This window comes from Pygocentrus nattereri, chromosome 1, assembly GCF_015220715.1.
Source record: "Pygocentrus nattereri isolate fPygNat1 chromosome 1, fPygNat1.pri, whole genome shotgun sequence".
NCBI classification, from domain to species: Eukaryota; Metazoa; Chordata; class Actinopteri; order Characiformes; family Serrasalmidae; genus Pygocentrus; species Pygocentrus nattereri.
Window position 1 is genome coordinate 16195765 of NC_051211.1, and position 24869 is coordinate 16220633.

Sequence of the window (24869 nt, forward strand, 5' to 3'; positions counted from 1 at the left end):
TATGCAACCACATGTGCTCACACACATACAAGCATGCGGTTCATTTTTAATTAGCCCCTTAAATGACCAGGGCCCACTAGCAGGCCCAAAATTTTATTATACACTTCTATAACCTAAGAATAGCTCAGCCAGTTTGCACTGATGTCTCTATAGTTACTGAACAGTAAGGCATAGTATGTAATAAGCCTGAGATTTCAAGGGGTTAATATCTTTGGTGTAATAATATAGCCAAGTAATGCTACTCCTACACCTTAACCTAACCCTAACCTCACTAACCTAACCCTGTGCTCACATAGGACCAAGTATAGAAACACACACACTGTTCACATGATGAGGGGTTTATCTAATCTGCTACACTCCTACAATGTTATTACTGCTTACACAAAAACATTGTCTTAAGACAGAATGGAAGATGTACTGGCAGAAAATTAATTGACAGTTCCTTCACTGTTTAAAAAAAAAACATCCATCCATCCATCCATCCATCCATTTTCTAAGCCGCTTCTCCGTCAGGGTCGCGGGGTTAAAAAAAAAAAAAAAAACAGTGAAACATTTTTTTCATGATATTACTTTTAAAAAACTTGAAAATATCCTGAACAAAACAATTTGAATTAATAAAGTGAAAAAAATCACCCACTTTATACGTTTATCTTTTGTCTGTATGTACAGGTCTGTGACCACTTTTCTCAGCTCTTTCAGTAGACGTTTTTAGTTTGGTCTTACTTGTACTGTGGGGCATGCTTGTGCTTTTGGGGGCCCTGATCAGGACTTATTGTGGTCCCCCATCATGCAAGATAATGTACTGTAAAATGAAATGCTAAAGTATAATGACGACTACCACAACCGTGCTCAATCAAATTCATTTATATCTGGCTAATTTGTGTATTGCTGATGATATAATGGTAATTTGTGGTTCTAATGAGTTACAGTTTAAATTACAAATTAGCATCTCGGCATTCTAGATCCAGGACTCAGTCTCACCACACATATTTCTTGCTTATCCACCTTTTTATGCTAAGTTTGATGTTACCGTGGTTTTCGGTTTTTCCCCACTGTACACACCTGGCCCAGCCAACAAGGCACTTGATAATTAGCTATTAAGTTGAATCAGGTGTGCACGATGAGACAAAGCACAAAACTATGCAAAGTTTTGAGTCAGCACTGGGATTGGGAAGCCCTCTTAGACAACACAGTGGTACATGGTGGTAGGTGTTATGGCACTCCCAGGCAGATGCAGGGCCCTAAGCAGCTGCTTATGCTGCTTTTTAGTTAGAGTCATCACTGCGTATTGCCGTCCAGCTGTAAACAGCCACTTGTCTGTAGCTTCGTTTCTTCACTCAAAAAACTTTTGTAGTAGTTCAAAACATTTTGAAGAATATGTTGCTTTAAAAAGTCTGATGTCAAATGTTTTAAAGTTTTCAAAAGGCTGCTGGAATTCACTTCTCTCGCTAAAGCCTGCTAATTGTATGTTAACAGCCATGTTAACATAGAAAGACAGTGGGAGGGTAGGAGACCACTGAACATAGATCTATATTTGGTATGCATTGTAATCTAATGGCTGAGAAATATAGTTGACTCTGCAGATGTAGATCAGGTTTTGGATTTCAGAAGGATAAACAGTATACAGTACATGTGACCTATTGTTGGAAAGCTCATACTGCCTAAATGTAGAATTTGAAGTTTGTTGAAGTCTTAAATAATTCAAATGGATATAAAAGTTTAAACACAACACATCGTGAATAGGTTGGTGGCCACAAGCTTGTTCTTAAAGGGTTATATAAGAATGCACATTCTTTGCATATCCAGTTTGAAAGAAAAATTCCCACAGTTCATTTATAAAATGTTCTAGAAACTTTGTTTTACCATCAAAACAAGTTCTATGTTATAGTATTTTTTTTCTTCAATTAAAATATCTTACAGCTTAAAGTGTGTCACAAACAATTAATGACTACTTACTGTGTTTTTCTCATGTATTCTCACTTCAGAATTAATACAAAAACACATGTAGCTAACATTCGCTAGCTAAGCAATGCACATGGATTTTATTCATGTTTACAGCCAACACATTAAAGGTCCTGAGAAACACAGACATGCATGATCATCAAAATAACATCAAAACCTCACTAAACAACTAACAGTTATAGAAAAAGAATCTAAAAGTATTTGCTAACATCATGGTAGCTTGTTTCATCAGTAGTTCAATCATGCTAACTTTAGCTAATGTTTACAGCTAAGAAATACTCATTTGGCCTCTGCAAACTTCAAAGTGATGGTTCAACTATCTAGTAGAACTTGACCTATTCAAGCTCCACCCACAAATGCATTATTTCCTAGCAACTGTTGTGAGGTTGGACAAGCTTTACAGAATGTTAGCAAAAATCACTTCTATGCAAAATAAATATTATTTGAAATAAATGTTGTGCTCTTAATGTAGGTATGTTGGCAGATACTGAGTTAGATATGTTGCCAGTATCTGCTATGGGCAGAGTATAGACAGCTCAAATGTACAAAAGAATAACCCCTAAATCTTTTACTGTATTTGGGACATCCTCTGTATGTAGGGCTTTCATCAGCACTCCAGTCCAACGTGCTCTTCTATCAACACCCAACTCACAACAAGCAAATGAAATACTGTTCTTTGTCTTCAGTGACGCAGGTTAACAGGGGCCACTTCACCACTTTGGTACAACACTACAGTAATGGAGCCTCAGGAGACACCGTCCCCTTTATAAAACACATGAAAGACTTTCCACACGTTAGCCAAAATACAATAAAGGTGAAATTGGATGACCTTATTTTGTCATTTTTCAGATTAGGCCATGTAGCAACTTTAGATCCACTCTCCACCTCTTGACCAAACACTCAACACAGTAAATAATGTGGACAAAGGCAATTATTGGAATTTCACTCAAAACAGGGTCATTTAGAAAAAAAAAAACATAATAAAACAAAACCTTGTATATCCAAAATGGTAACTTTACAGAAGAAGCAAAAAACCTACTTTGCTTTTAATGTAAGTCAATGGAACCAGACTCATTTCCAAGTGATTCTGGGCCATTTTTGTTGGTTCATTTATCATGAAATTGACACCTAATGTGAAGGGCAACAGATCTTTTCACAATATATCAAAAAACAAAAATAAATAAATAAATCGTATACAAGGTTACAAGGTGCTCCGACAGCAGCAAAATAAATAATATATAATGGAGCCAGTGGTTGCTGCCCCAAACTGTTTGGTAAATTTCCACATAAGCTTCACAGCACAGATGTGTGCAAATTTACAGTCATGAAATTCCACTGTATGTCAACACAGGGAATCTATATTACCAAAAATAGATTATGATTACTACAAGATTGACGCTGCACATTAAACTCTTAGTGTGGCTAGGGAACACTATGTATTATTTATCTGCCTTGTTGTGTAGACCAAGTGTAGACTAAAATCCAGGGTTTCCCACATGTAGGTTATGCTTTTGCAGTGCATGCCCTGCTTTTATTGCAAATAAGAACATGTTCTTACTTCCATTTGGCTGTTAAACAGGCGCAGCTCAGGCCAGGTGAGAATGAAGGTGACGGCGGGAGAGAAAGTACTTGAGTAATGGTAGCTAACATATGGGTATTAAGAAATATTAAGATGAATGCAGGGGAGGAGGGTGGGAGATGGGCAGCACAGGAACCCTGACCACTTTGCAGTCTTTTGGCCAGCTTACACCTTACTGAAATACAGTCAGACCCACGGCTGCATATTAAGCTATTTCAGCAGACATTATTCAGTAGACGTCTAGTTCATGTTTTGTTTTTAACCTTTAATCAAGTAGATGGTTTTGTACACTATGTAGTTGCAGGCAGACTAAATGATCACAGAACCAGACAGACAGACGATCCTCCTGTCAGTTATAGAGTGTATTGATTTGCTGCTCTTCCCCAGCAAGAGCATGTAAAAACAACTACTAAGAGTTCAGAATAAGACCCAGAAATGCATCAAAATGATAATCCTTTATATCAAAAGGAAAGAAGGAAGAACCAAAATGGCCAAATGGCAGTGCACACGTATATATGGTTTGACGGCATTTGGTCTGAAGTTCAGTTACACCAGATCTAAGACATGACAGTGTTTTTTCTCAAGAATTGAAGTTGTTTAGCTTGAGGAATGATGCCTTTGTGATGCTGAGGTCTGATGTCCTAAAATGTACCCCATAGCCCCGCCTAGTGCTAATTAACATATATATGTATGCTGGTCTGCTTGAACATGAAAAAGCAAAGTGGCAAATGAAATGGGAATCCCTAGCGTCGATGTTCGTTTGCATTTGCCTTGGTTTTTCCTAACATTTAAAGCGCGTCCACACCGACAACTGAATCAAACTGTCACTTTGCTGTTAATTTATCCATTTTTCATTTTGTCAGATATGCAGCTGATTGCTATGAAAAAGAAATAAAAATGTAAACATTTTCATTTTCTTAAACATATTCTTCATTTCATGAAGAAAAGCCAAAGTGAAGCTTTTTCTTTTTAGATACAGCCACAAAATACCAGAATAATGACTAAAATGAAATGACAAATAGCATTTTTAAGTTTATTTTTATTTTTGTCACAATTACTCGTGCTTGTATGAAAAAATTAAGTTGCAAATGCAGGTATTTTATTTCATGTTCAATTTTGGCAGGACATTTGTGCAGATGTTTGGAAAAAGAATTGGCGAAAAGAAGTTTACATTTACATTTTATTATTTTCAATTTTAATTTCTTTTTTGGCCGGATTTGTCTCCCATAAAAGACAAGAACAGAAACCACCTGGAAAAGCAGGAGTAACAAACACCACACAGGTGGGAACATCAAACATAAGACTGAGCTACACTGGAGGAATAACTAATAACTTAGTCATTTAAAAAAACTATGATCAAGTAATTGTTTATATAGGTCTTATAAAATAGTATTCATATGTTAATTAATGATGAAGAACACTAAATATTCCATTCATTTGATTTGTCAGTTATTAAGGCACAATAAAAAGATGTCTTGTAAACTTTTATTATTTTAAAGTGTTCTCAAACCTTAGTTTTTGCACTGGCATTAAAAACATGTTACGCTCACTGTTTGTCCTCTGGAAAGTGCCATTTGCTTGTGTTTCTCCCTTCATGCTCTGGTTCTCAACTCTTTCTCATGGTCATGCTCATTAATGGCCCGATGGCTGATAGTTGGCTTCGTGTGTCAGAGAGGTGGTGTCTTCTGCCCCAACTCCCTCACCCCTAAGTCTGGGCCTAGGCCTCAGCATCAAAGCATATTTCAAATCTGTGGGAAGTCCACATGTGCACAAGGTCTGTACTTCTAAAAATACAATATAATATCATAATCACTCACACAAAAGCTATTTTGTAACTTTCCATACAAGCTCCGCTATGCAGATTTGTACAAATTTTGCACCCCTGAGGTCCTACTGTACCTCCAGTTGGGTCCTTGAAGCCCAATGCTTCAGAACTGAGTACATCGCCCAAGGAGGAGACCATTTTGGCCACACAAAAGGAGCCTGAAATGGCGTCTTAACTGTGTCAAAGTCAGAGCATGCAGCCTGCCATGTGCTCCCCAACTCTCAGAGAGAGAGGGAGAGAGAGAGAGAGAGAGAGGGAGAGAGGGAGAGAGAGAGGGAGAGAGGGAGAGAGAGAGAGAGGGAGAGAGGGAGAGAGAGAGAGAGAGAGAGAGAGAGAGGGAGAGAGGGAGAGAGAGAGAGAGAGAGAGAGAGAGCGAGAGAGAGAGAGACAGTGACTTTGGGACGATATATAAATAGTTTTTCCCTTCCAGGAGGAGGCCTTTTTTAACAGAAGTTCTGCTCCTATGTAAGCGACCTGGTTTTCTGTGGCCCAGTTGGCCGAGAGAGAGAGAGAGAGAGAGAGAGAGAGAGAGAGAGAGAGAGAGAGAGAGAGAGAGAGAGAGAGAGACTCCTCTGTTCTGCGTTTCACTCCACACTGGGACACACTCTGCGGGATTCAAACAATCACTTTAAGACTTTTACTGCCAGGTTGCATAGATGTAAAAGCATTACAGTAAAAAAAAAAAGTGTTGAAAGTTTCAACACTACCTCAAGTTTAAAGACTTGAATCTCAAGGTCAAGGTTGTCTTACAAAACATACCTTGTTCTAGATATGCAAATCCAATCAAACTTTATAATAGTCCAGTAAAACATAAAAGTACAGGATCAAAGGTAGCATTGTACAAAAAGATGAAAGATATGACACCATGCAGAGTGCAGTTTGAAAGAATATCTGACACACTTGCCTTTCTGTTACATACCCATATATGTATATATATATGTATGTGTGTGTGTGTGTGTGTGTGTGTGTGTGTGTGCGCGCATGTGTTTGGAAGGAAAAAGGAAATGGCAAACGGAGGACAGAAATACAATCCCATCTTCCAGCACACACACTGATTAATCCTAATCTTGGACTAAGTTACAATCCAAGACTAGGCTTAATTCATGTCTTGGAAACTGACCCCATCTACTATTAAGTAACCAAAACTACACCCTGACTTTGCAACTGAGCATGGCAAGACACATGTCCAGACACATGGCTAGAATAGGAGTCACATTCAATTTAATTCAGCACAGGATGGTAAATATTGAAGAGAGTGAACAGAGAGGTAATTGTATTCAATTCAATTCAGTAAAATTCTATCGTACTTGCTTATTACTAGAAACAGTCAAAGCAACCATGAGTCAAATGAAAAAACTCCTTATGAGCATGAGGAAGAAGTTCTGTAGTGTCATGATGCAAAAAGAGAAACTTCCTAAGAGGAAGCCACCCTCGTCTGGGTCACAGTTGATGCTGCTGTTAGAAAACATGTCATACAAATTTACAAGGAAGATTGAACCGAACAGCCTGGGTTTGATTCTTTGGCCAGGTGACCGGGGTCCTCTCTGTGTGGAGTTTGCATGTTCTCCCTGTGTCTGCGTGGGTTTCCTCCGGGTTCTCCAGTTTCCTCCCACTGTCCAAAGACATGCAGTCAGGCCAATTGGACATGCTAAATTACCCCTAAGTGTGAGTGATTGCTTATGTTTGTCTGTCTGCCCTGTGGACTGGCGGCCTGTCCAGGGTGTATCCTGCCTTCCGCCCGATGACCGCTGGGATAGGCTCCAGCAACACACCCCCAACAGCCCCCCCCCCCCCCCCCCCCCCCCCGCGACCCTGAGGGAGAAGCGGCTTAGAAAATGGATGGATGGATGGATGGATGGATGGATGGATGGATGGATGGATGGATGGATGGATGGAACTGAACATCTGGGAGACACACTAATGACTGGTGGAGAAGACTGTCAAACATCTGGAGGAGAAACCAACTGTGTAGGACATATGATGGTACGTTTGAGCAAATTCAGGATGGTAGATATAGAATACGGTGTATACATACAGGATAGTAGTTACAGAGCAGGGTGGGCACATATAGACAGAACATAGTTGACACATATAGGATACTAGCTATATAACACGGTGAAACATATAGATGGAAGATATAGAACATTGTAGAAAACATGGGATGGGACATAGTACAACATGGTGGAACACATACAGGAAGGTGGATATAGAACTTGAGACATAGATGAAAATAGATGAAGAACATAGTGGAACAGATACAGGGTGGTAGACATAACATGTGGTGGAACACATGCAGAATGAAGTGTATAGAACATGGCTGACCACACACAGGATGGAAGACATACACCATGGTGGAACACATAAAACGGTACATATAGAACATGATGGAACTCATACAGAATGGTAGAACTTATACATGATAAGAGACATGGAACATAGTGGATAACATACTGGATGATAGACACAGAACATGGTGCAACACGTACAGGATGATATGTATAGAACATTGTGGAACACATACAGAGTGTTAGATATAGAAAGGGGGTGAATACATAGAGAACAGTGGATAAAGAACATGGTTGAACACACACAGGATGGTACATATAGAACATGGACCGGCATAATTCTTCTGCATCTCTTTGAAACACTCAAGTAACAGGCAAAACAAATCATGACATCATAAGTTATCCAGATGATGCATGATCTGTAGACATTTCAAACTCCTTTTTCCCCTCTTTCTTTTTTGCTTTCTACTACTACTATCTACTATATGTCTCTCTCTCACTCTCTCTCTCAAAGTATACTCAGGTTTATCTGCATTTGATCAATAAGGCATTCTTGAATGACCCTCAGATTCTCTTGGCTTTCTTCATCTCTTTCAAGGTCAAAACTGGACTGAAGCTATATGAAGCTTTCCTCCATGCAGTAAAACGCTACTTATGCACAAACTTTTAGCAGCGTTTCACCGTTTTAATACTCAAGTCTGATGTTAATCCCTCGCTCCACTCGTTTACAGCTTTCAAGGGTACTGTTTCCACCGCAAGCTCATGGTGACGGCCTGCTGCTATTAGAATAACAGTAATGAATGAAAACTCCCAGGCACAATGAACAGCACTGGAGTTTCACCCTGCCCTGTCCAGACTGTTCATTAACACTAAGGAACAGACATTAAGTAGCTTAAGTTGAAAATGAAATTCTCATGTGGCCAGAACTTCAGAAGAAACATTGATATTGCATTTTTTTAACATATGTCAACTGAATTGCAGAAAGGGAATCCTCAGGGCCTTCTAGACCTTTAACGAAGGCCTAATGATCTCTGGTAGCTAAATAAAATACCTGTGTATTTTTTACTTATTTTTAATAAGCCAATCACATTCAATGACTTGTAATTTGGTAGGAACAATTTTGTGTGAAAAAAACATCGCTTTAAACCTTCTGGAAATTCTAGATACACTATATTGCCAAAAGTATTCGCTCATCTGCCTTCACACACATATGACATTCCATTCTTAATCCATAGGGTTTAATATGATGTCAGCCCACCCTTTGCAGGTATAACAGCTTCAACAACTCCTCTGGGAAGGCTTTCCACAAGAGTTAGGAGTGTGTTTGTGGGAATTTTTGAGCATTCTTCCAGAAGCGCATTTGTGAGGTCAGACACTGATGTTGGACGCGAAGGCTTGACTAATCTGAAGGCCACATGAAGTTTGGAGGTCTAGTTGATCCCAAAGGTGTTCTATGAGGTTGAGGTCAGGACTCTGTGCAGGCCAGTCAAGTTCTTCCACACCAAACTCACTCATCCATGTCTTTATGGACCTTGCTTTGTGCACTGGTGCGCAGTCATGTAGGAACTGGAAGTGCCTGTCCCCAAACTCTTCCCACAAAGTTGGGAGCATGAAAATCTCTTGGTGCTGAAGCATTAAGAGTTCCTTTCACTGGAACTAAGCGGCTGAGCCGAACTAAAAAACAAACCCACACCATAATCCCCCCTCCACCAAACTTTACACTTGGCACAATGTAGTCAGACAAGCGCTGTTCTCCTGGCAACCGCCAAACCTAGACTCGTCCATCGGATTGGCAGACGGAGAAGCATGATTCATCACTCCAGAGAACACGTCTCCACTCTTCTAGAGTCCAGTGGCGGTGCTTTGCACCACTGCATTTGATGCTTTGCATTGTGCTTGGTGATGTAAGGTTTGGAAGCATCTGCTCGACCATGGAAACCCATTCCATGCAGCTCTCTATGATGTTCTTGAGCTAATCTGAAAGCCACATGAAGTTTGGAGGTCTGTAGTAATTGACTCTACAGACAGTTCACTGAGCTCCTGGAAACGAACCATTCTTTCACAAATGTTTGTAGAAGCAGTCTGCATGCCTAGGGACTTGGTTTTATACACCTGTGGCCATGGAAGTGATTAGAACAACTAAATTAAGTTATTTGGATGGGTGAGTGAATACTTTTGGAAATGTAGTGTACATCACAGTTGTGCCGGGCACCTTACTAAAAACGTACTACAAAAAAAATCATTTAAAGATACTTACTAAAAAACTACAACATACCAAGTAATAAGATACATGTTTTTTTTTTTGTTGTTTTTTTTTATAGATCAATGGAACAGTAATACTATATCATATAGCATCAGAAACCACATTAGCAATAGATTTACACTACCCTCAGTAGACAATGGATGGTTTTGTGTTGATTAACACAGGTTAGATCTTGAATTAGTGCAGTAACTGATTTTAAATGAGTTCGACTTGTACTGCTGTAATCAGATGCATCTCATTCCTTCATCCAGATGCTCTGGTGGGCATGATTGAATTTATATTTTTGGCTTGCTGGGTATGGGACAGTACAATAGATGACTAAAAACCTTCCAAAACTACTTTAAGCCAGGCACCAGCTGGACCAGTGGCCTGTAAACTTCACACAACAGTAGCTCCTGTCAGGGGATATGATTTAACATTACATTTAACAGTTCTGTACTGCCACTGGAATGATAACTAAGACAAGATTTATGAGAAGTGTGTTGAAAACAGCCTCCTTCATTACTGTATCATCATCAAGCCTGGCCTGCTAATGACTGCTCTCATATGGTATTCATCAGAGTAAAATACAGCAGAAAGCATGAAAAAGCCTCCCATATGTGATGAAAGTGCTGTGTGCCAAAGCTGATTGGAGTGCAGAGGTTTGGACTGAGGCCCAGTTTCAGGTCTCATTGATTGGTGTCTCCACAAGGAGCCTTACGTGCATCTTCAAGGTCATTATACTGAAACCTCAGCATAGTTGAACAGCCAGAAAATGCCATGGTGTTAGTTAAAGGAGTACTTCAGTGTTTTTCACACCTAATCTTTATCTGCTGCATTGATTAGCATAGAATACCATTTGCTGAAGCATCTACTCATTGGTTTCTGTATAAGTGAGCTTTGAGAGAACATGTTTTCTGTTCTTTTATTAAGTAGAGGAAAATGATTGCCTGTGGTAATCAGTCCTATGCTACACATGCAGCAGATACAAACAAGGCTGAAAAATGCTTGTGCTCTTTGAAACCCACTTCTTACATTTTAAACATTTCTTACACATAGCTCAGTAAAACAAGTGGAAAGGTTCTGCAGAATTTTAGAACATTCACAGATTAAACTTAGACACATGTTTTTTTACAAGTGAAACTTAGCATTCAATCTTTTACCCTTATGTGATGTTTTTAGGCTGCTGGTCTTGCTAGGGTTTAAAGTGGTTTTGGAAGGTAGTGCTTGCCTTATTAAAGCCTGAAGTTTGTTGGTAAAGTTGTGTGTAGTCTCTTATTTTGCAGAAAGAGAAAATCTTTTTATCAGAATAGCTTTGCACTCCACACATGTTGTAGCCACATGCTGCATTGCTAGTCAGTAATATCAAACAACAGCTACCAAATGCATGGACAGTATGACATTATTAACCATAATTAAATTAGAACTTTAGAAATATTTCACAGATCTACTGCGTCTCAGTCATTCCAATGTGTCAGTTTTTGTATGTTTTCTGTGTAGTTAACTAATAGTCATGTAATGTTAATACACATAAAGTTAATGCAGTTAGCCTTTTGTTCCAGAGTTGCACACTGCCAACTGGTCATGCTAGTGTTTTTTTGCACATGCGTTTTTACTCAAGCTAATGACAGCAGGATATTTTTGAGTGAGAATATTTGATGGAAAGGTCATTTTACTGTATATATTTATGCTGAAGTACACATATGACTGGAAGTTTGCAACAAGGGTTTCTAATAAATTGAACAGTCAATAGATGTACAATTTAGGGATTTACAATAAATTGACCAGTGATTGGAAGTTCACCGTGGGTGGCCAAGGAGTGAAAGAACAAGCTGTTTCTCATAAAGTGGCCAAAGAGTGGAAGTACAATGTGAGGGTTTCTAATAAAGTGGCTAGTGAGTGGAAGTACAGGTCAAGGGTTTCTACTGAAGTGGCCAGTGAGTGGAACCACAGGTCAAGGGTTTCTAATAAATCGGCCAGTGAGTGGAAGTACAAGGCAAGGGTTTCTAATGAGGTGGAAGTGGAAATACCTAGAAGGAGGTTTTTCTTGAGTGTCTTCAGCAGGTGTCTTGGGCAGAAGAGGCTCGATCAATATTTTATCAAAATGCTTGCCGTGATGATAAAGCTGTGTGGTTTCACACAAAGCCATGGTTATATCATTGCCTGGATGATCTGAACTTCATCGGGTTATTTTGTCTGATGAGGGCTGGGAGGCTGCTGGGTAAAGGAATCCTTTGATGGCTTTAGCAAAGAGCTAAAATAAACTGGCGTTTGAGGCACAGAGGCTTAGTAGGCCAGTGGAATATGTTGGGGGGGGTGTAGAACTTCTGATCTTAATATGGCAACAAGTGAACAAATATAAAAATAGCTTTTCTGCTTTATGAAAATTAATCTGCTCACTAATTAATTGGGGGCCCATTTTAGTGTCAGCTTTGATCAAAAGGTTCCACGGAAAGTGTACATTCTTATCATGCCTTAGAAATCTAGAATTGTTATTATTAGAGATGGGACAGATCCGATCCTATATCGGTATTGAGTCCGAAATTTATGTCACTTTACTCATATTGAACGGACAGGGCTGATCCACTTACCGATCCAGATTCCGGTCCGTAGCTTGCACTGGACCATGAACCTGCTATAATGTAACATAACATGACACGTCACCATCCAGATTCCATTCCACATCATACCATGAACCCGTGGTCATTTCAGTCTTTTAACTGAATAAACAAATAACATTACCTGTTATGTTATTAGATATTATTTTAGTCTGGAAATGCCAAAAAACATAACTACTACTTGTCATGTTTGTAAAGCCAGCGTGCCAAGGGGGAAGTACAGTTGTACCAAGGGTCCTGGGAGTTCATGCTAGCCAACATACAGGAGGACACCACCAGGCAATGACTCTCACTGATGCTTTCCAGAAATGTGATACACTTTCAGCAGACAACGCAAAGGGATAACAGAGAAGTCGCTCAACTTCAACATACTCAATGACCACCACTGTCTGTATGATGGAACATGTCAGATTTCACAGCCTGTTGGACAACTTAGAGCACAGGTATAATCTCCCACCCAGAACATACATTTCAGAGAATGCTATACCTGAACTGTACAACCGAGTGGCATCAGTTAGCAACGTGCTTAGATGGTAAAGCCATGAGCTTCACAGCTGAGATTTGAACCCCAGATGTGAGCCCAGTGTCTCTCATAAGTTTCACTGTAGACTGGATGAAGCATATGCAGTGCAGAGTGCAGTGCATCTGATGACTAAGTGCATGGGGTCACACACCAGCAGTTCAGCTGCAGCCTCTATTACAGATAGGCTTAGTGATCTGAAGATAAAACACCTTAAATACAATCTTAAACACAATACCAACAACCATAATGATAATATTAAAGTCAAAAAGAGCTCTTATATCGGGATCTGTATCACTGTTGGCAGCCATGTATCAGAATCGGATCGGAACTGAAAAAACATGGATCAGCCACTCACTAGTTATTATCATTTTTATGTACTATTCAGATGTAATTACATAGATCCATAATGAATTACATAATCATTACAAAATGGTCATATTTGCATTCACAGGTTTGGGTCTGCACAGACAAAATATAAGTGAAAGGTGGCAAAAACCTAAGAACAGGATTAATTACTGCTCATAACTTTCATTCAAATCATAATGAAATATCTCACTACTTACAGACACCAATGTAGTATGGACAGTAGGTTTATAACTATACTTTTCACAGATTTTCTCTGCTCTCTGTTTCAATATACTATGAGCTGCAGAAGAATAAATCTAAAATTCAACCTGCTTGAGAAATGATTGACATAAGAATAAAGAAACAAAAAAGTAATAAATAAAGTTTTTTTCCAATACCTGACTGAGAGAGGGGAAAATTGTTGATTTACAACTGAATATATGGGTAGATCAATTGCAATTGCATTTGTTGCATTTTTGACATAAACTGAAAGTACGTGTTACCCTTTACATTGAGTAGAAATTTCATTGGACCAAAACAAACAGCACAAAGAGACTTGGGGAAAAAAGCCTAGTTCTATTGACTTACATTAAATTGAAGTAGTTTTTTTTTCCTTCTCCTGTAAAGTTACCATTTTGGAGATATGAGTTTTTTTTTCCAAAAGCAGGAATGTGTTGGTTCTACTCTGTTTAATTTAATGGAAATGTGTAGCGCAATTTATTCATTTAGTAGAAAACTGTTTATGTCATCCACAAAAACAGCAAGCAGTAACTTGCAGCCTAACCTCCTTACATATCTGAGGTCGAACTATCATCAAACTGTGGAACATTAGAGTAAGCAGTCCAAGTCTTTAGGGACAGTGATCTACAGTGGCAGAGCTAGTGAAGAGAGTACCAGTGAGGATGCAGTCTAGCAGCTGCTTTGATTGATCTTCCTAATGCGCTTCTCTCTTAGAGGCAAATGCATCTCTGCCTAAACCAGAGCTTACGCACCAGCCTATATCTCATTACCATTAAGAATGCACACAAGCCAGGCACTCCCAGGGGAGAAAACATATCAAACAGGCTGTCTTACAAATGAGCTCAACTTGGAGCATGCACACACACAAAGAAACAAACAAATGCACACACAGGCACACTTAAACATCTCTGTATATGCATACCCTGCACACACACATATTCAAACTGCAAGCATGGCAACAGCTTTGGCATTAGGCCAAGATCAGAGAGCGAGCCCTCTTTTGAAGCTGTTTGATTCAGCTGCAAGCATATGAGCTGTATAATGTGTATAACATCAATGCTTTTCCCTGACAAAACACTAACGTACTTTGCATGAAGTGCAAAGAAACAACTACTGCCTGTTGACTTCTCTCAGTATTCTGGAAAATGTACAGGTAAGTGCAGCTGGATATAGGTAAATGCCAGTGAAAAATGCAAGTAAGTGTAAGTGATGTCATGTTAGACAAGTGAATGCAGACAAAAATATGTGAGTGGAGAAAAATACAGATTGGGAGGAATTCAGAGGGTTGCAGGTAAGTGTGGGCAAAAACAGATGAGTGCAGGTGAATGCAGTTGGGTGCAGACAAAGACAGATGAGTGTTAGTAAATACAGGTCAATGCAGACAAATACAGCTGAGCACAGGTGATAGCAGGTGGATGCGCACAAATATAGTTGAGTGAAAGTGAATGCAGGTGTATATACACAAATACAGATGAATGGATGCAAATGCAGATGAAAACAGGTGAGCACAGTTGAATACAAACAAGTAGAGGTGAGGGCAGGTAAAGAGAAGCGTGTGCAGGTGAATGCAGGCAGGTGTATACAGGTATATATAGTAGAGTACAGGTGAATGCAGGTGAGTGTATACAGGTATATATAGTAGAGTACAGGTGAATGCAGGTGAGTGTAGTCAAATACAGGTGCATGAACGTGAATCCATATAGATTTAGACAGTAACTGGTGTATACAGTAGAGTGCAGGGGAATACAGACACATACATATGCATGAAGGTGAATTCACATGGATTCAGATTAATACAGGTGAATGCAGGTATGTGTAGGGGAATACAGGTGAGTTAAGTTGAAGGCAGGTGGATGACAGGGATTGGGGGTATGAATACCCCCAATATAGGTGAGTACATGTAGATGCAGATGAATGCAGGTGGATGCAAACAATTGCAGGTGGAACAGTATAGGTGAATACCAGTAATGCCAAACAAACAGGTAAGTGCGGGTAACTACATGTGCGTGCAGGGGAAATCACAGGCATTCAGGCAAATACAGGTGAGTGCAGGAGAATGCAGACAAGTACAGGTGAGTGCAGGGAAATAAAGAGGAGTGCAGGTAAATACAGACAAATAAATGTGAGTGCACATGAATGTACGGGTTAACACAGGTGCACACAGGTAACTGCAGGTGAATACGTATACATGGCATAGAATGGTGATGAATTTAGCTGTGATGCAATCTGATGCAAAACACATCCACTTAGTAGAAAGACCAGGTACTGTGTTTCTTTAATTCAAAGCTATGACTCAAGAGCTTGAAAGGAGTAACTAGACCAGAGAGCTACACCTGTTTTCCATTTGGTCTGATGTCATCAAGTTGAATAGATTTGCAGATCCATTCATCCATTCAAGCAGTGCATGTCTGGGCATTGAACTGCAGCATTCACTGCATTTCCCTCAACACTTCAGCAACCCACACAAGAAACATGCTTCTATCAACCAGCACAGACATGAAACAAGGCTATGAAGTATATTTACTGTATATAAGTGTAAACACAAAACCCAGAGACAGAAGATCTATCAAATGAGAAAACAAACCTGTATAAAAGCACAAAGAGACACAAAATCTCCTAGAACACAAACCATGCAGCTGTACATCTTTCAGAAAGTGATTTTCCATCCCAAACTCATCATTTTTCTGGGACTCATCTTTATGACAGCGCTGGTGTTTCTGAGACTCAACCTGTTCATTCTTATAAGTCTAGAGTAACGTTGGTGAAGTACATTTACATTCTAAATCAACAGGTTTGATTCTGAATTTCTCATTTTTCCCCCATTCATTTCAGTGCCTTTTTTTCCAATTACAAGCAAAATGTGACATGAATTGAAACCACATGCTTTTGTTATCACTGATGAACTTCACCTGCTTAACCAACATTGACACAACATTCCTAAACCCTTTCAGAGCTCAGTCAGGTTAGCTGGGAAAACACACAAGCATGTAATTCATGAGGAGTGGGTTTATGGTTAGGAATGAAAATGGTATCAGAATGGCACCTAACAGTCCATATTTATCTATCTATCTCAAATGTTGCCATTTTAATGCCATTATGGGCTCTGGGAATGGTACCATTTCTAAAATGGCAACTTTATAGGTGAAGAGAAAATGTTCTTAACTCAAATATACTGTATGATATTGTGTTTATTTTAGTAATTTTGGAGCATTGCTATTGTTCCATTCATCGGGACATGTTCACACATTGTAAAATAAAGCAAATAAAAAGAAAACAAAAACTTATTTATATGAAATTGATGAAATGATACCTCATACACTTTGTTTACATACTGTGGATTTACAGTACTGTGCAAAATTAAAAGGCCACCCTTCTTTTTTACCATCAGGAAAAGCCTCAGTGACTACATAAAATTGAACATATTCAGTATTTAGTTTGTCCAACTTTTGCCTTCATTTCAGAGTCCTTTCAGATTTTCAGAGAAATCTGCAGGAATATTTTTCCACACCTCCAATGTTTCCTGCCCAGGCAACCCCACCACTCTACACTAAGACTCCTGCTACATTTGCCTACATCTCTGATGTGAATGTCACCCTGGATAAGATCGTCTGCAAAGACATAAATCAAAAGTTGTAAACAGCCACATTTTCTCCAAATCTTTTAAGAATTTTTTGAATTCTAGGTTTGGAAACTCTTTCTTTAAACTCTTTCTTTACACTCTCTTTTTTCTGGGGGCAGTCGTGTGCTAGAGGTTAGGGATCTGGCCCTGTGACCGGAAGGTTCGATCCCCAGGGCCAACAATCCATGACTGAGGTTTCCTTGAGCAAGACACCTAACCCCCAACTGCTCCCCGGGCGCCGTGGATAGGGCTGCCCACCGCTCCGGGCAAGTGTGCTCACTGCCCCTAGTGTGTGTGTTCACTAGTGTGTATGTGGTGTTTCACTTCACGGATGGGTTAAATGTGGAGGTGGAATTTCCCCGGTTGTGGGATCAAAAAAGTATCACTTAATCAAACTTAACTATCTTTCTTTTACAAACATATCTTGTATCTAACCTTCTCAGATATATATCTTTAAAAATACATAATTAAATGACCATTTTGACTGGAAAGGAAATAATTGAAGGATGGTTTTTTGCTTACTGTATGTATTCTGCACTTTCCATTAACATGAGCTCAAATTCTACTAGGACAATTCAACATTCCTCAAGTGTACTTGACCAGTAAAAAGGAACTAAAACAAAGCTGTTCAGCTCTATGAATCAGAGCATGCTCTGTGCATGCTAACCCCATTATGGACTGTACAACTGGAGCGCTGTAGCTAACTTAACCACCTTTCTTCCAGTAAAATGAGAGCACTCGAGCTGTGCGTTTTGTGTGGCCTACTTCTCCAAACGTCTGACTACACTGCCTGCTTTATTCTTATAGAACAGGTCATGCTTTGTGCTGTTAAAAACACCAGTCACCGTGTTCCGCTGCAATCACCCCATTTAGCCCTCCACACCTGCAGCCCGCAGTGGGATGGTTGACACAATGTTCCAGCGAGAGCTGCTCTGCATGCGCCTAAAATGGCTGTAACAACGACGAATATGGACTATCCAGTTCAGAGGAAACCCAACGAATCTGCACCTCACAATGTGCTTTGAATGATTCAAAGGTAGTTTTTCAAGTGTATGATACACTCTGCTTGTCTTGAGTTTATATGCACACAGCATGGTCTTTTGTTTCTGCTGCTCTAGAACATTTTATTTAAAGGACTTGAAATACAGAGTTTAATTTGTTGCTCTACAGCAGGTAAAACATAAAACTATCACTTTAACTAACAGTGGCTCTCAGTCATGTTTCTGCATACTTCTGGCCTTTTCCCTGTTCTACCACGCCAACATTGACTCAAACAAGGCTTATTAATGAGCTGATAAATTGTGTCAAATGTATTAGAGCAGAGAAATACCTAAATATGCAGGGCAGTGCTACTAAAGGCCCTGCAGTGAGAACCACTGGACTAACAGATGGAGCCAGGGCGTGCAGACTTGTTAGCTACAAAAGTTGTTATGATCCTGCCATCAGACCAAAGGCTGCTCTCCGACCATAGACCAAATGATCTAGCCTTGGTTCGGTTTTCATCTGACAATGCAAGTCCAATTTATGTTGTGCAGTAGAGTGCTAAATACAAAAGTAACATAACATTAGCTAGCAACAGAGGAGCCTTTCCTGTTAGTGGGAAAGTATGAAATCCATTTTCCACAATCATTGCACTAGCTTATTAAATACCATGAGAGTATACTTACAGATTTAGGATAACATTTCATTGATCTGGATTTAGAACAACCTAGAAACAGTAACCCTAGTAACTCTGCTTGCACAGAACACTGTGGGCTTTACAAACAATAATGCAACTGTGCAGAACCCCATGATTTAACATAGAACAACTGCTGAATAGATGTACCGATGAAAGAAATGCAGTAAATCCACAACTATTTCAGACCTGTGATAAACATACACTGGCCCAGTGATTGGCTAAATGATCTTAGCAAAATGACTGGCAGTTCTACATTGGCCTGATGTTGGCTTCCAACCAGTGTTGGATGGTTGGCCTGATGCTGGCTGGTGACCACTATTGGACTGTGGGCCTACATTGGTTTGACATTGGCTGATGACCAGTTTGCATTAGTGAGGGAAGTGCTTGGGAAGTCAAGAATAACCAACTTCAAATTAACTTTTTACAATTATAAGCGTTCCGAGAATATAAACTATAAGCATTAAATTTGATAACAGGTAGCTATAGGCTGTTAACATCACCAACATTTTACTACTATTTACAATGGTTTGTCAGCTGGATCTTGCTGTCTGGGACAGCCTCAGAAGATAGTACATTCCGTCCTTCATTACTCAACATATTGATTGAATGGCCTACACAACGCATTCCCAGGATTAACCTATAGTTATTGTCAATGCAGAACACTGGAGAAACATCCTGAAACATTAATGCAGATTGTAAAAGATTTTACATGGCCTACAAGTCGCTCTTCCTCTACAAAAGAACATCAGTGCAGTGTTGCCTTAAGAACTGACAAGTTCTTCCTTAACATTATTATTTAACATAAACACTTTCTCCAGTCTAATCCTGTTTACACTTTGAGGTAATTGTCCTACACAGCAGGATACTCGTGTTGAAAGAACACCATCAGCATTGACTTAAACAGCTACCATATTGAATTAAAGATCTACAAGGATGAATTAAAGTCTTTCAGCATTCCACTGTTTTTTTGTTCTCATGCTTAAAGTGTTAAGCTGTAAACAAAGTCATTCAGAGTTGACTGATGTGAAATGCTAATCTCTAGAGACATTTGCCAAGTCTGAATTTTTCACATTTGTAGTGACGAGCCAAACTGAAGTGTTTCAAGCCTCTACACACTTCCTTACACAAAGCCATGACATAAAGTGGTTATGAACATGCTGTCTGATGCCTGAGATGTTGCTGTCCTATAGTTTGGCTGCCTACAAAAAAGGTCATGAAGATTTTTTTTTTCGGATTTGCCACTATTTCACTATTATCAATATTACATATAAAACTCAGAAGACGTGTAGGTTCACTGGTTGTTTTGGATGGTAAATTAAATGGCTATATCTGCATTTGCAACCCCTGGTTCCTGTCACCACTGTAAAGAAATTTGATTCAGTAAGTTTCCCTACAAATGAACCATTTCACATCAGATCACTCTCAATGACTTTGTTTACATCTCAACTATTGAATTACACAGACATTTTAAAAAATTGGGTGAAATTCCTCATCAAATACAATAGGCAAATACTTATGGGCTGGAGGTTAGGGAACCAGCCTTGCAACCAGAATGTTGCTGGTTCAATCCCCAGACTAAACAGTACGTTACTGAGGTGACCTTGAGCAAGGCACCTAACCCCCAACTGCTCCCCAGATGCTGCGGATAGGGCTGCCCACCACTCTGGGCAAGTCTGTTAACTGCCCCTTAGTGTGTGTGCTCACTAGCGTGTAATAAAATACAGTATATAATATAATAATAATCAGTACCTCTAAATCCGAGACCATGGTTCTCAGGTGGAAAAGGGTGGAGAGCCCTCTCTGGGTCGGGGATAAGCTCTTGCCTCAAGCGGAGGAGTTCAAGTATCTCGGGGTCTTGTTCACAAGTGATGGTATAAGGGAGCGGGAATTTGACAGGCGGATTGGTGCTGGGTCAGCAGTGATGCAGGCTCTTTACCGGTCTGTTGTGGTAAAGAAAGAGCTGAACCATAATGCAAGGCTCTCAATTTACCGGTCAATCTACGTTCCCACCCTCACCTATGGTCATGAGCTTTGGGCAATGACCGAAAGAATAAGATCGCGAATACAAGCGGCCAAAATGAGTTTCCTCCGCAGGGTGTCTGGACTCTCCCTTAGAGATAGGGTGAGAAGTTCTGTCATCCGGGAGGGACTCGGAGTAGAGCCGCTGCTTCTTCACGTCGAGAGGAGCCAGCTGAGGTGGTTCGGGCATCTGGTTAGGATGCCTCCTGGACGCCTCCCTTAGGAGGTGTCACAGGTAAGTCCACCTGGGAGGAGACCCCTGGGAAGACCCAGGACACGCTGGCATGACTATATCGCCCAGCTGGCCTGGGAGCGCCTCGGAATCCCCCTTGGAGAGCTGGTGGAAGTGGCTGGGGAAAGGGAGGTCTGGGCCTCAATGCTTAGGATGCTGCACCCGCGACCCGAACCCCGGAGAAGTGGAAGATAATGGATGGATGGATGGATGGATGGATGGATGGATGGATGGATGGATGGATGGATGGATAATAATATAAGGTAAAGAGATTTTATTCCAAACTATTTTAAGGCTCTTTGATTTGTCCAATCAATAAATGTTTGCAAAAGGTAGCTGCTGGATCCAAATGATGCAGTAAAAATTGAGATAACAAAAATAACAAAAGCAATAACAAAAATGCCTGTTTAATTCAAAGGGATGAAGGGAAGTTTGGAAATGGTCCAATAAAAATCAATTATGACTGTTTTCACTATATAAAAACACAAACATGGACCTCAGTCATGTAATAACAGATCCTCTAAGATTTAATAGTGAGAAATAATTCAGTAACTACTATGAAATATGCAAGCTATGTAGTTATTAGAGCCAAGAACTGACGCCAGTTTTCAGACCCAAGTTAAGCCTAAGTATAAACTACAATCTCCAATTGTGATTCATAAAGGTTAAGGGGGTTATGGAGTGTAATTACTTACACCAAAGTCTTATTACACAGTCTTATAACATAAGAATAGCTCCATTAGTTTGCATTGAAGTACCTGTAGTTACTCAATAATAAGCCTTTATATTAAATAAAGGGTTAAGTATGAAAATATGATTAGATTAACACCATTTCAAGACCTCTCTCTCTCTCTCTCTCTCTCTCTCTCACACACACACTCTCACCTGTGCACATTCATCTCCTGCGGTGGTCTTGTAGCTTTGTCATAGGCCACCTTGGCGGAGATCCCAAGCAGGACGATGAGGGCGACGACGCCACAGGCAATGTAGACGGTAGTGTTCGTTCGGTCCAGTGCCGGGTCATACACTTCACCGGTGGGCGCCGGAGATGGTGGCTGGGTTTTGATCCAGTCGGGTGTGTTGTAGTTGGTGCAGGCGCGCTGCTCCAGTCGCTTGGCGCGAATCGGGCAGCAGAAGCGCAGGAAGCAGGAGCCACAGCAGTAACGGTGGTCTGTGTTGTTGCAGGCAAATTCTTTGTCATATTGACCACTAACATCATAGTAGCCAAGGCATGTGTCGTGGTCTCCTGCCAGTGTGGGTGCAGAAAGCTGCGTTATTCGTCTAGGCAATGCCGTGCCGGGGCTGGTGCCAGTGGTGGATTTGATGACAGATGGAGCAGCAGTGCCATTCACTTCCTTCACTTTTCCACTCTTTCTTGGTGGACCTTTGCTCCTTTTGTTTGCATTCAAGCCACACAGTGGGTCCAGGTAGATGAGGAGCAGCAGGAGGTGCTGAATGCCCATGTTTTCTTCACTCTCGAAAAGGATGTGTTAATTAACAACACACGTTTTTTATGCTAAGACTAGTCTAACGCATTGTGTGTCAGGACTCAAGAACATGTCAGATCATGTAATCGGAATATATGTTTCTAAAAAAAAGTGCGCTTATTACAAAAAACTGGTTTGGAGAATAGTATGTAAAACATATATCGTCCTTAACAGCGACATACAGATGTTGCTTTTAACACATCTGTCTTGAGAGTGTGGTTTAATTTGTTTCATTTACTCATTTGCTTCTTCTTCTTCACTTCACGAGAGGAGACTCCAACATGCAAACACGCCCAAACATGCGCCTTCATCTTTCCGCAAGCTGATTTTCCATACTACGTCATGTTCTGGGATTTTGATTTTTCTCACCCCCACTGCAAAGTAAATGAGTTTCATGTGAACCCAGGTCAGGTCAGGGCAGCAGATACAAGACAGCTGATCATGCCCAGGTATGTCTGTCAGGAAGCCCTTGGATTATTTTTAAGTTATTTGCAACAAAAACTTGGTCAGGCACTGAAATCTTCTCTTGCATCAATGCTTCGCATGTGGTATTTATCTGCAATCAGGAGAAAAGGAGACGAATTCTAACCATAGCTTTTATTTTGTGGCACACTTGAACATCTTGACACAGATTCCCCACATGTACAGAATCCATGCCACTGTTTCCATACGCTGCATTTGAGTATGAAGACCAGCGGGAGTTCAGTAGTGACCGGCAAAGACATGCAAAGATCTCATTTCTAAAATATGGTAGTAATATCAGAACCAAGGACAGCACCCCATGACACTCTAATTGAACCCAATATCCTGTAAAGCCTGTAACCTCTAAAGTTGAACTTGCTTTCAATTTAAAACCAGTCCTGTGGATTTTCTGGTAAAGACAAGTAAATATTTCAGCATCAAGATAATTATAAAGACGTCAAATGAATTCAGCACCATGGAGAGCACTAAAATAATAATGAGGCTCCGATCTTAAAATCAAAAGCACCACTCTTTAAATGAAGACATCAGCACTAAAATATTTCTGAAGTTCTGCAGTGACTTTATAGCTGTGATCTTCTAATCCAATCCTTTCTGAGCTATTCTGATGGAATGGCTTACAGTTTACTCCCAAGACCAGGGAGCATTTTAGTAGAGATTTAACAAGACTCCAACATACATGATCATTCAGTCTACACTCAATTTCAATATCTTTCACAGCACTACAGTTAACTACAGCAAAACAACAGTTAAATATAACTATAAATAGGTGTAGGGCATTAGAGGGTTTATAGGTTCATAATAAAGACTAGAAAGGACTTCAGAACTATGGACAGCACACAGCAATCCTTCAGTCCAGCCTGCAGGGTCTATCATGATGGAATGGCTTAGCATTTAATACCAGAAAAGGACACATTCCAGTAGAGACTGGCAAAGGTTTCACCGCCTGAGTTTACATGATGCGCTGTGCATTCAGTGCCATGAACAGCACCACAGGTTGTATTAAGACATGTAAATATCACAAAAGCATAACTATAGAAAACAAGTTCAGAAATGATTTCAGTTCTATAGGGAGCACCATATAATTCCAAAGAATTCCAGTAATGAAGAAAACTTGTAATGATTTCAGCCCACATTTCAGCACCACGGACAGCCCCACACCTCTTAAGAAGAAGGTGGTTTCAGCACCATGGACAGCCTTCAACATAGGCGGTATCATTACAAAAGCAACAGTAACAGAATAAGAAGTCTTATCAAAGTAGTGTTTAACCCGTGACTCCCATTAAACTACAGTATTCCACGAGTTTAGCAAAGACAAATCAGCCTTTAAGTGTAAAGCTGCTCTAAATCAACTTCCATTTTCAGAATAAGGTTAACCCATGTTCACAGAACATGAAGAAAAAAAGAAAAGTGGAGTGATGAATGGAGAAGAAGAAGGCAGCACTTACTGGCCGATGCGTCCGGCTCCGGGCTGTTCCATCTCTGCCGCTGAGCCCAGCGCAACTTCACTGGCAGAGACAGAGAGAGTGAGCGAGTGAGTGAGAGAGAGAGAAAGGGAGAGAGAGTGAGTGAGAGAGGGAGGGCAGAAAGAGAGAGAGAGGGAGGGAGGCGGGTCGAAGCGGAAAGGAGCATTTCTCTCTTTGCCTCGGTTTCCCTCTCTCTCGCTTCCTCTACAGCTTGATCTCGCTCTTATCTTTCTCTACTCTATTTATCTTTCTCTCCTTCTCAATATTTA

General features: G+C 40.2%; 1 protein-coding gene across 2 annotated transcripts in view; it reads right to left on the minus strand.

The window, feature by feature from the left end:
- LOC108433472 (protein shisa-6-like) overlaps positions 1-24694 on the minus strand; it is a 156420-nt gene extending 131726 nt beyond the window's left edge. For both annotated transcript variants that reach the window (XM_017708068.2, XM_017708067.2), the window contains exons 1-2: positions 24583-24694; positions 22053-23210 (exon numbers count right to left, since the gene is read on the minus strand). In XM_017708068.2, the coding sequence (XP_017563557.1) occupies positions 22053-22630 (578 nt within the window). In that variant the 5' untranslated portion in view covers positions 22631-23210; positions 24583-24694. The remainder of the gene's footprint in view (positions 1-22052; positions 23211-24582) is intronic.
- Positions 24695-24869: the final 175 nt, after the last annotated feature.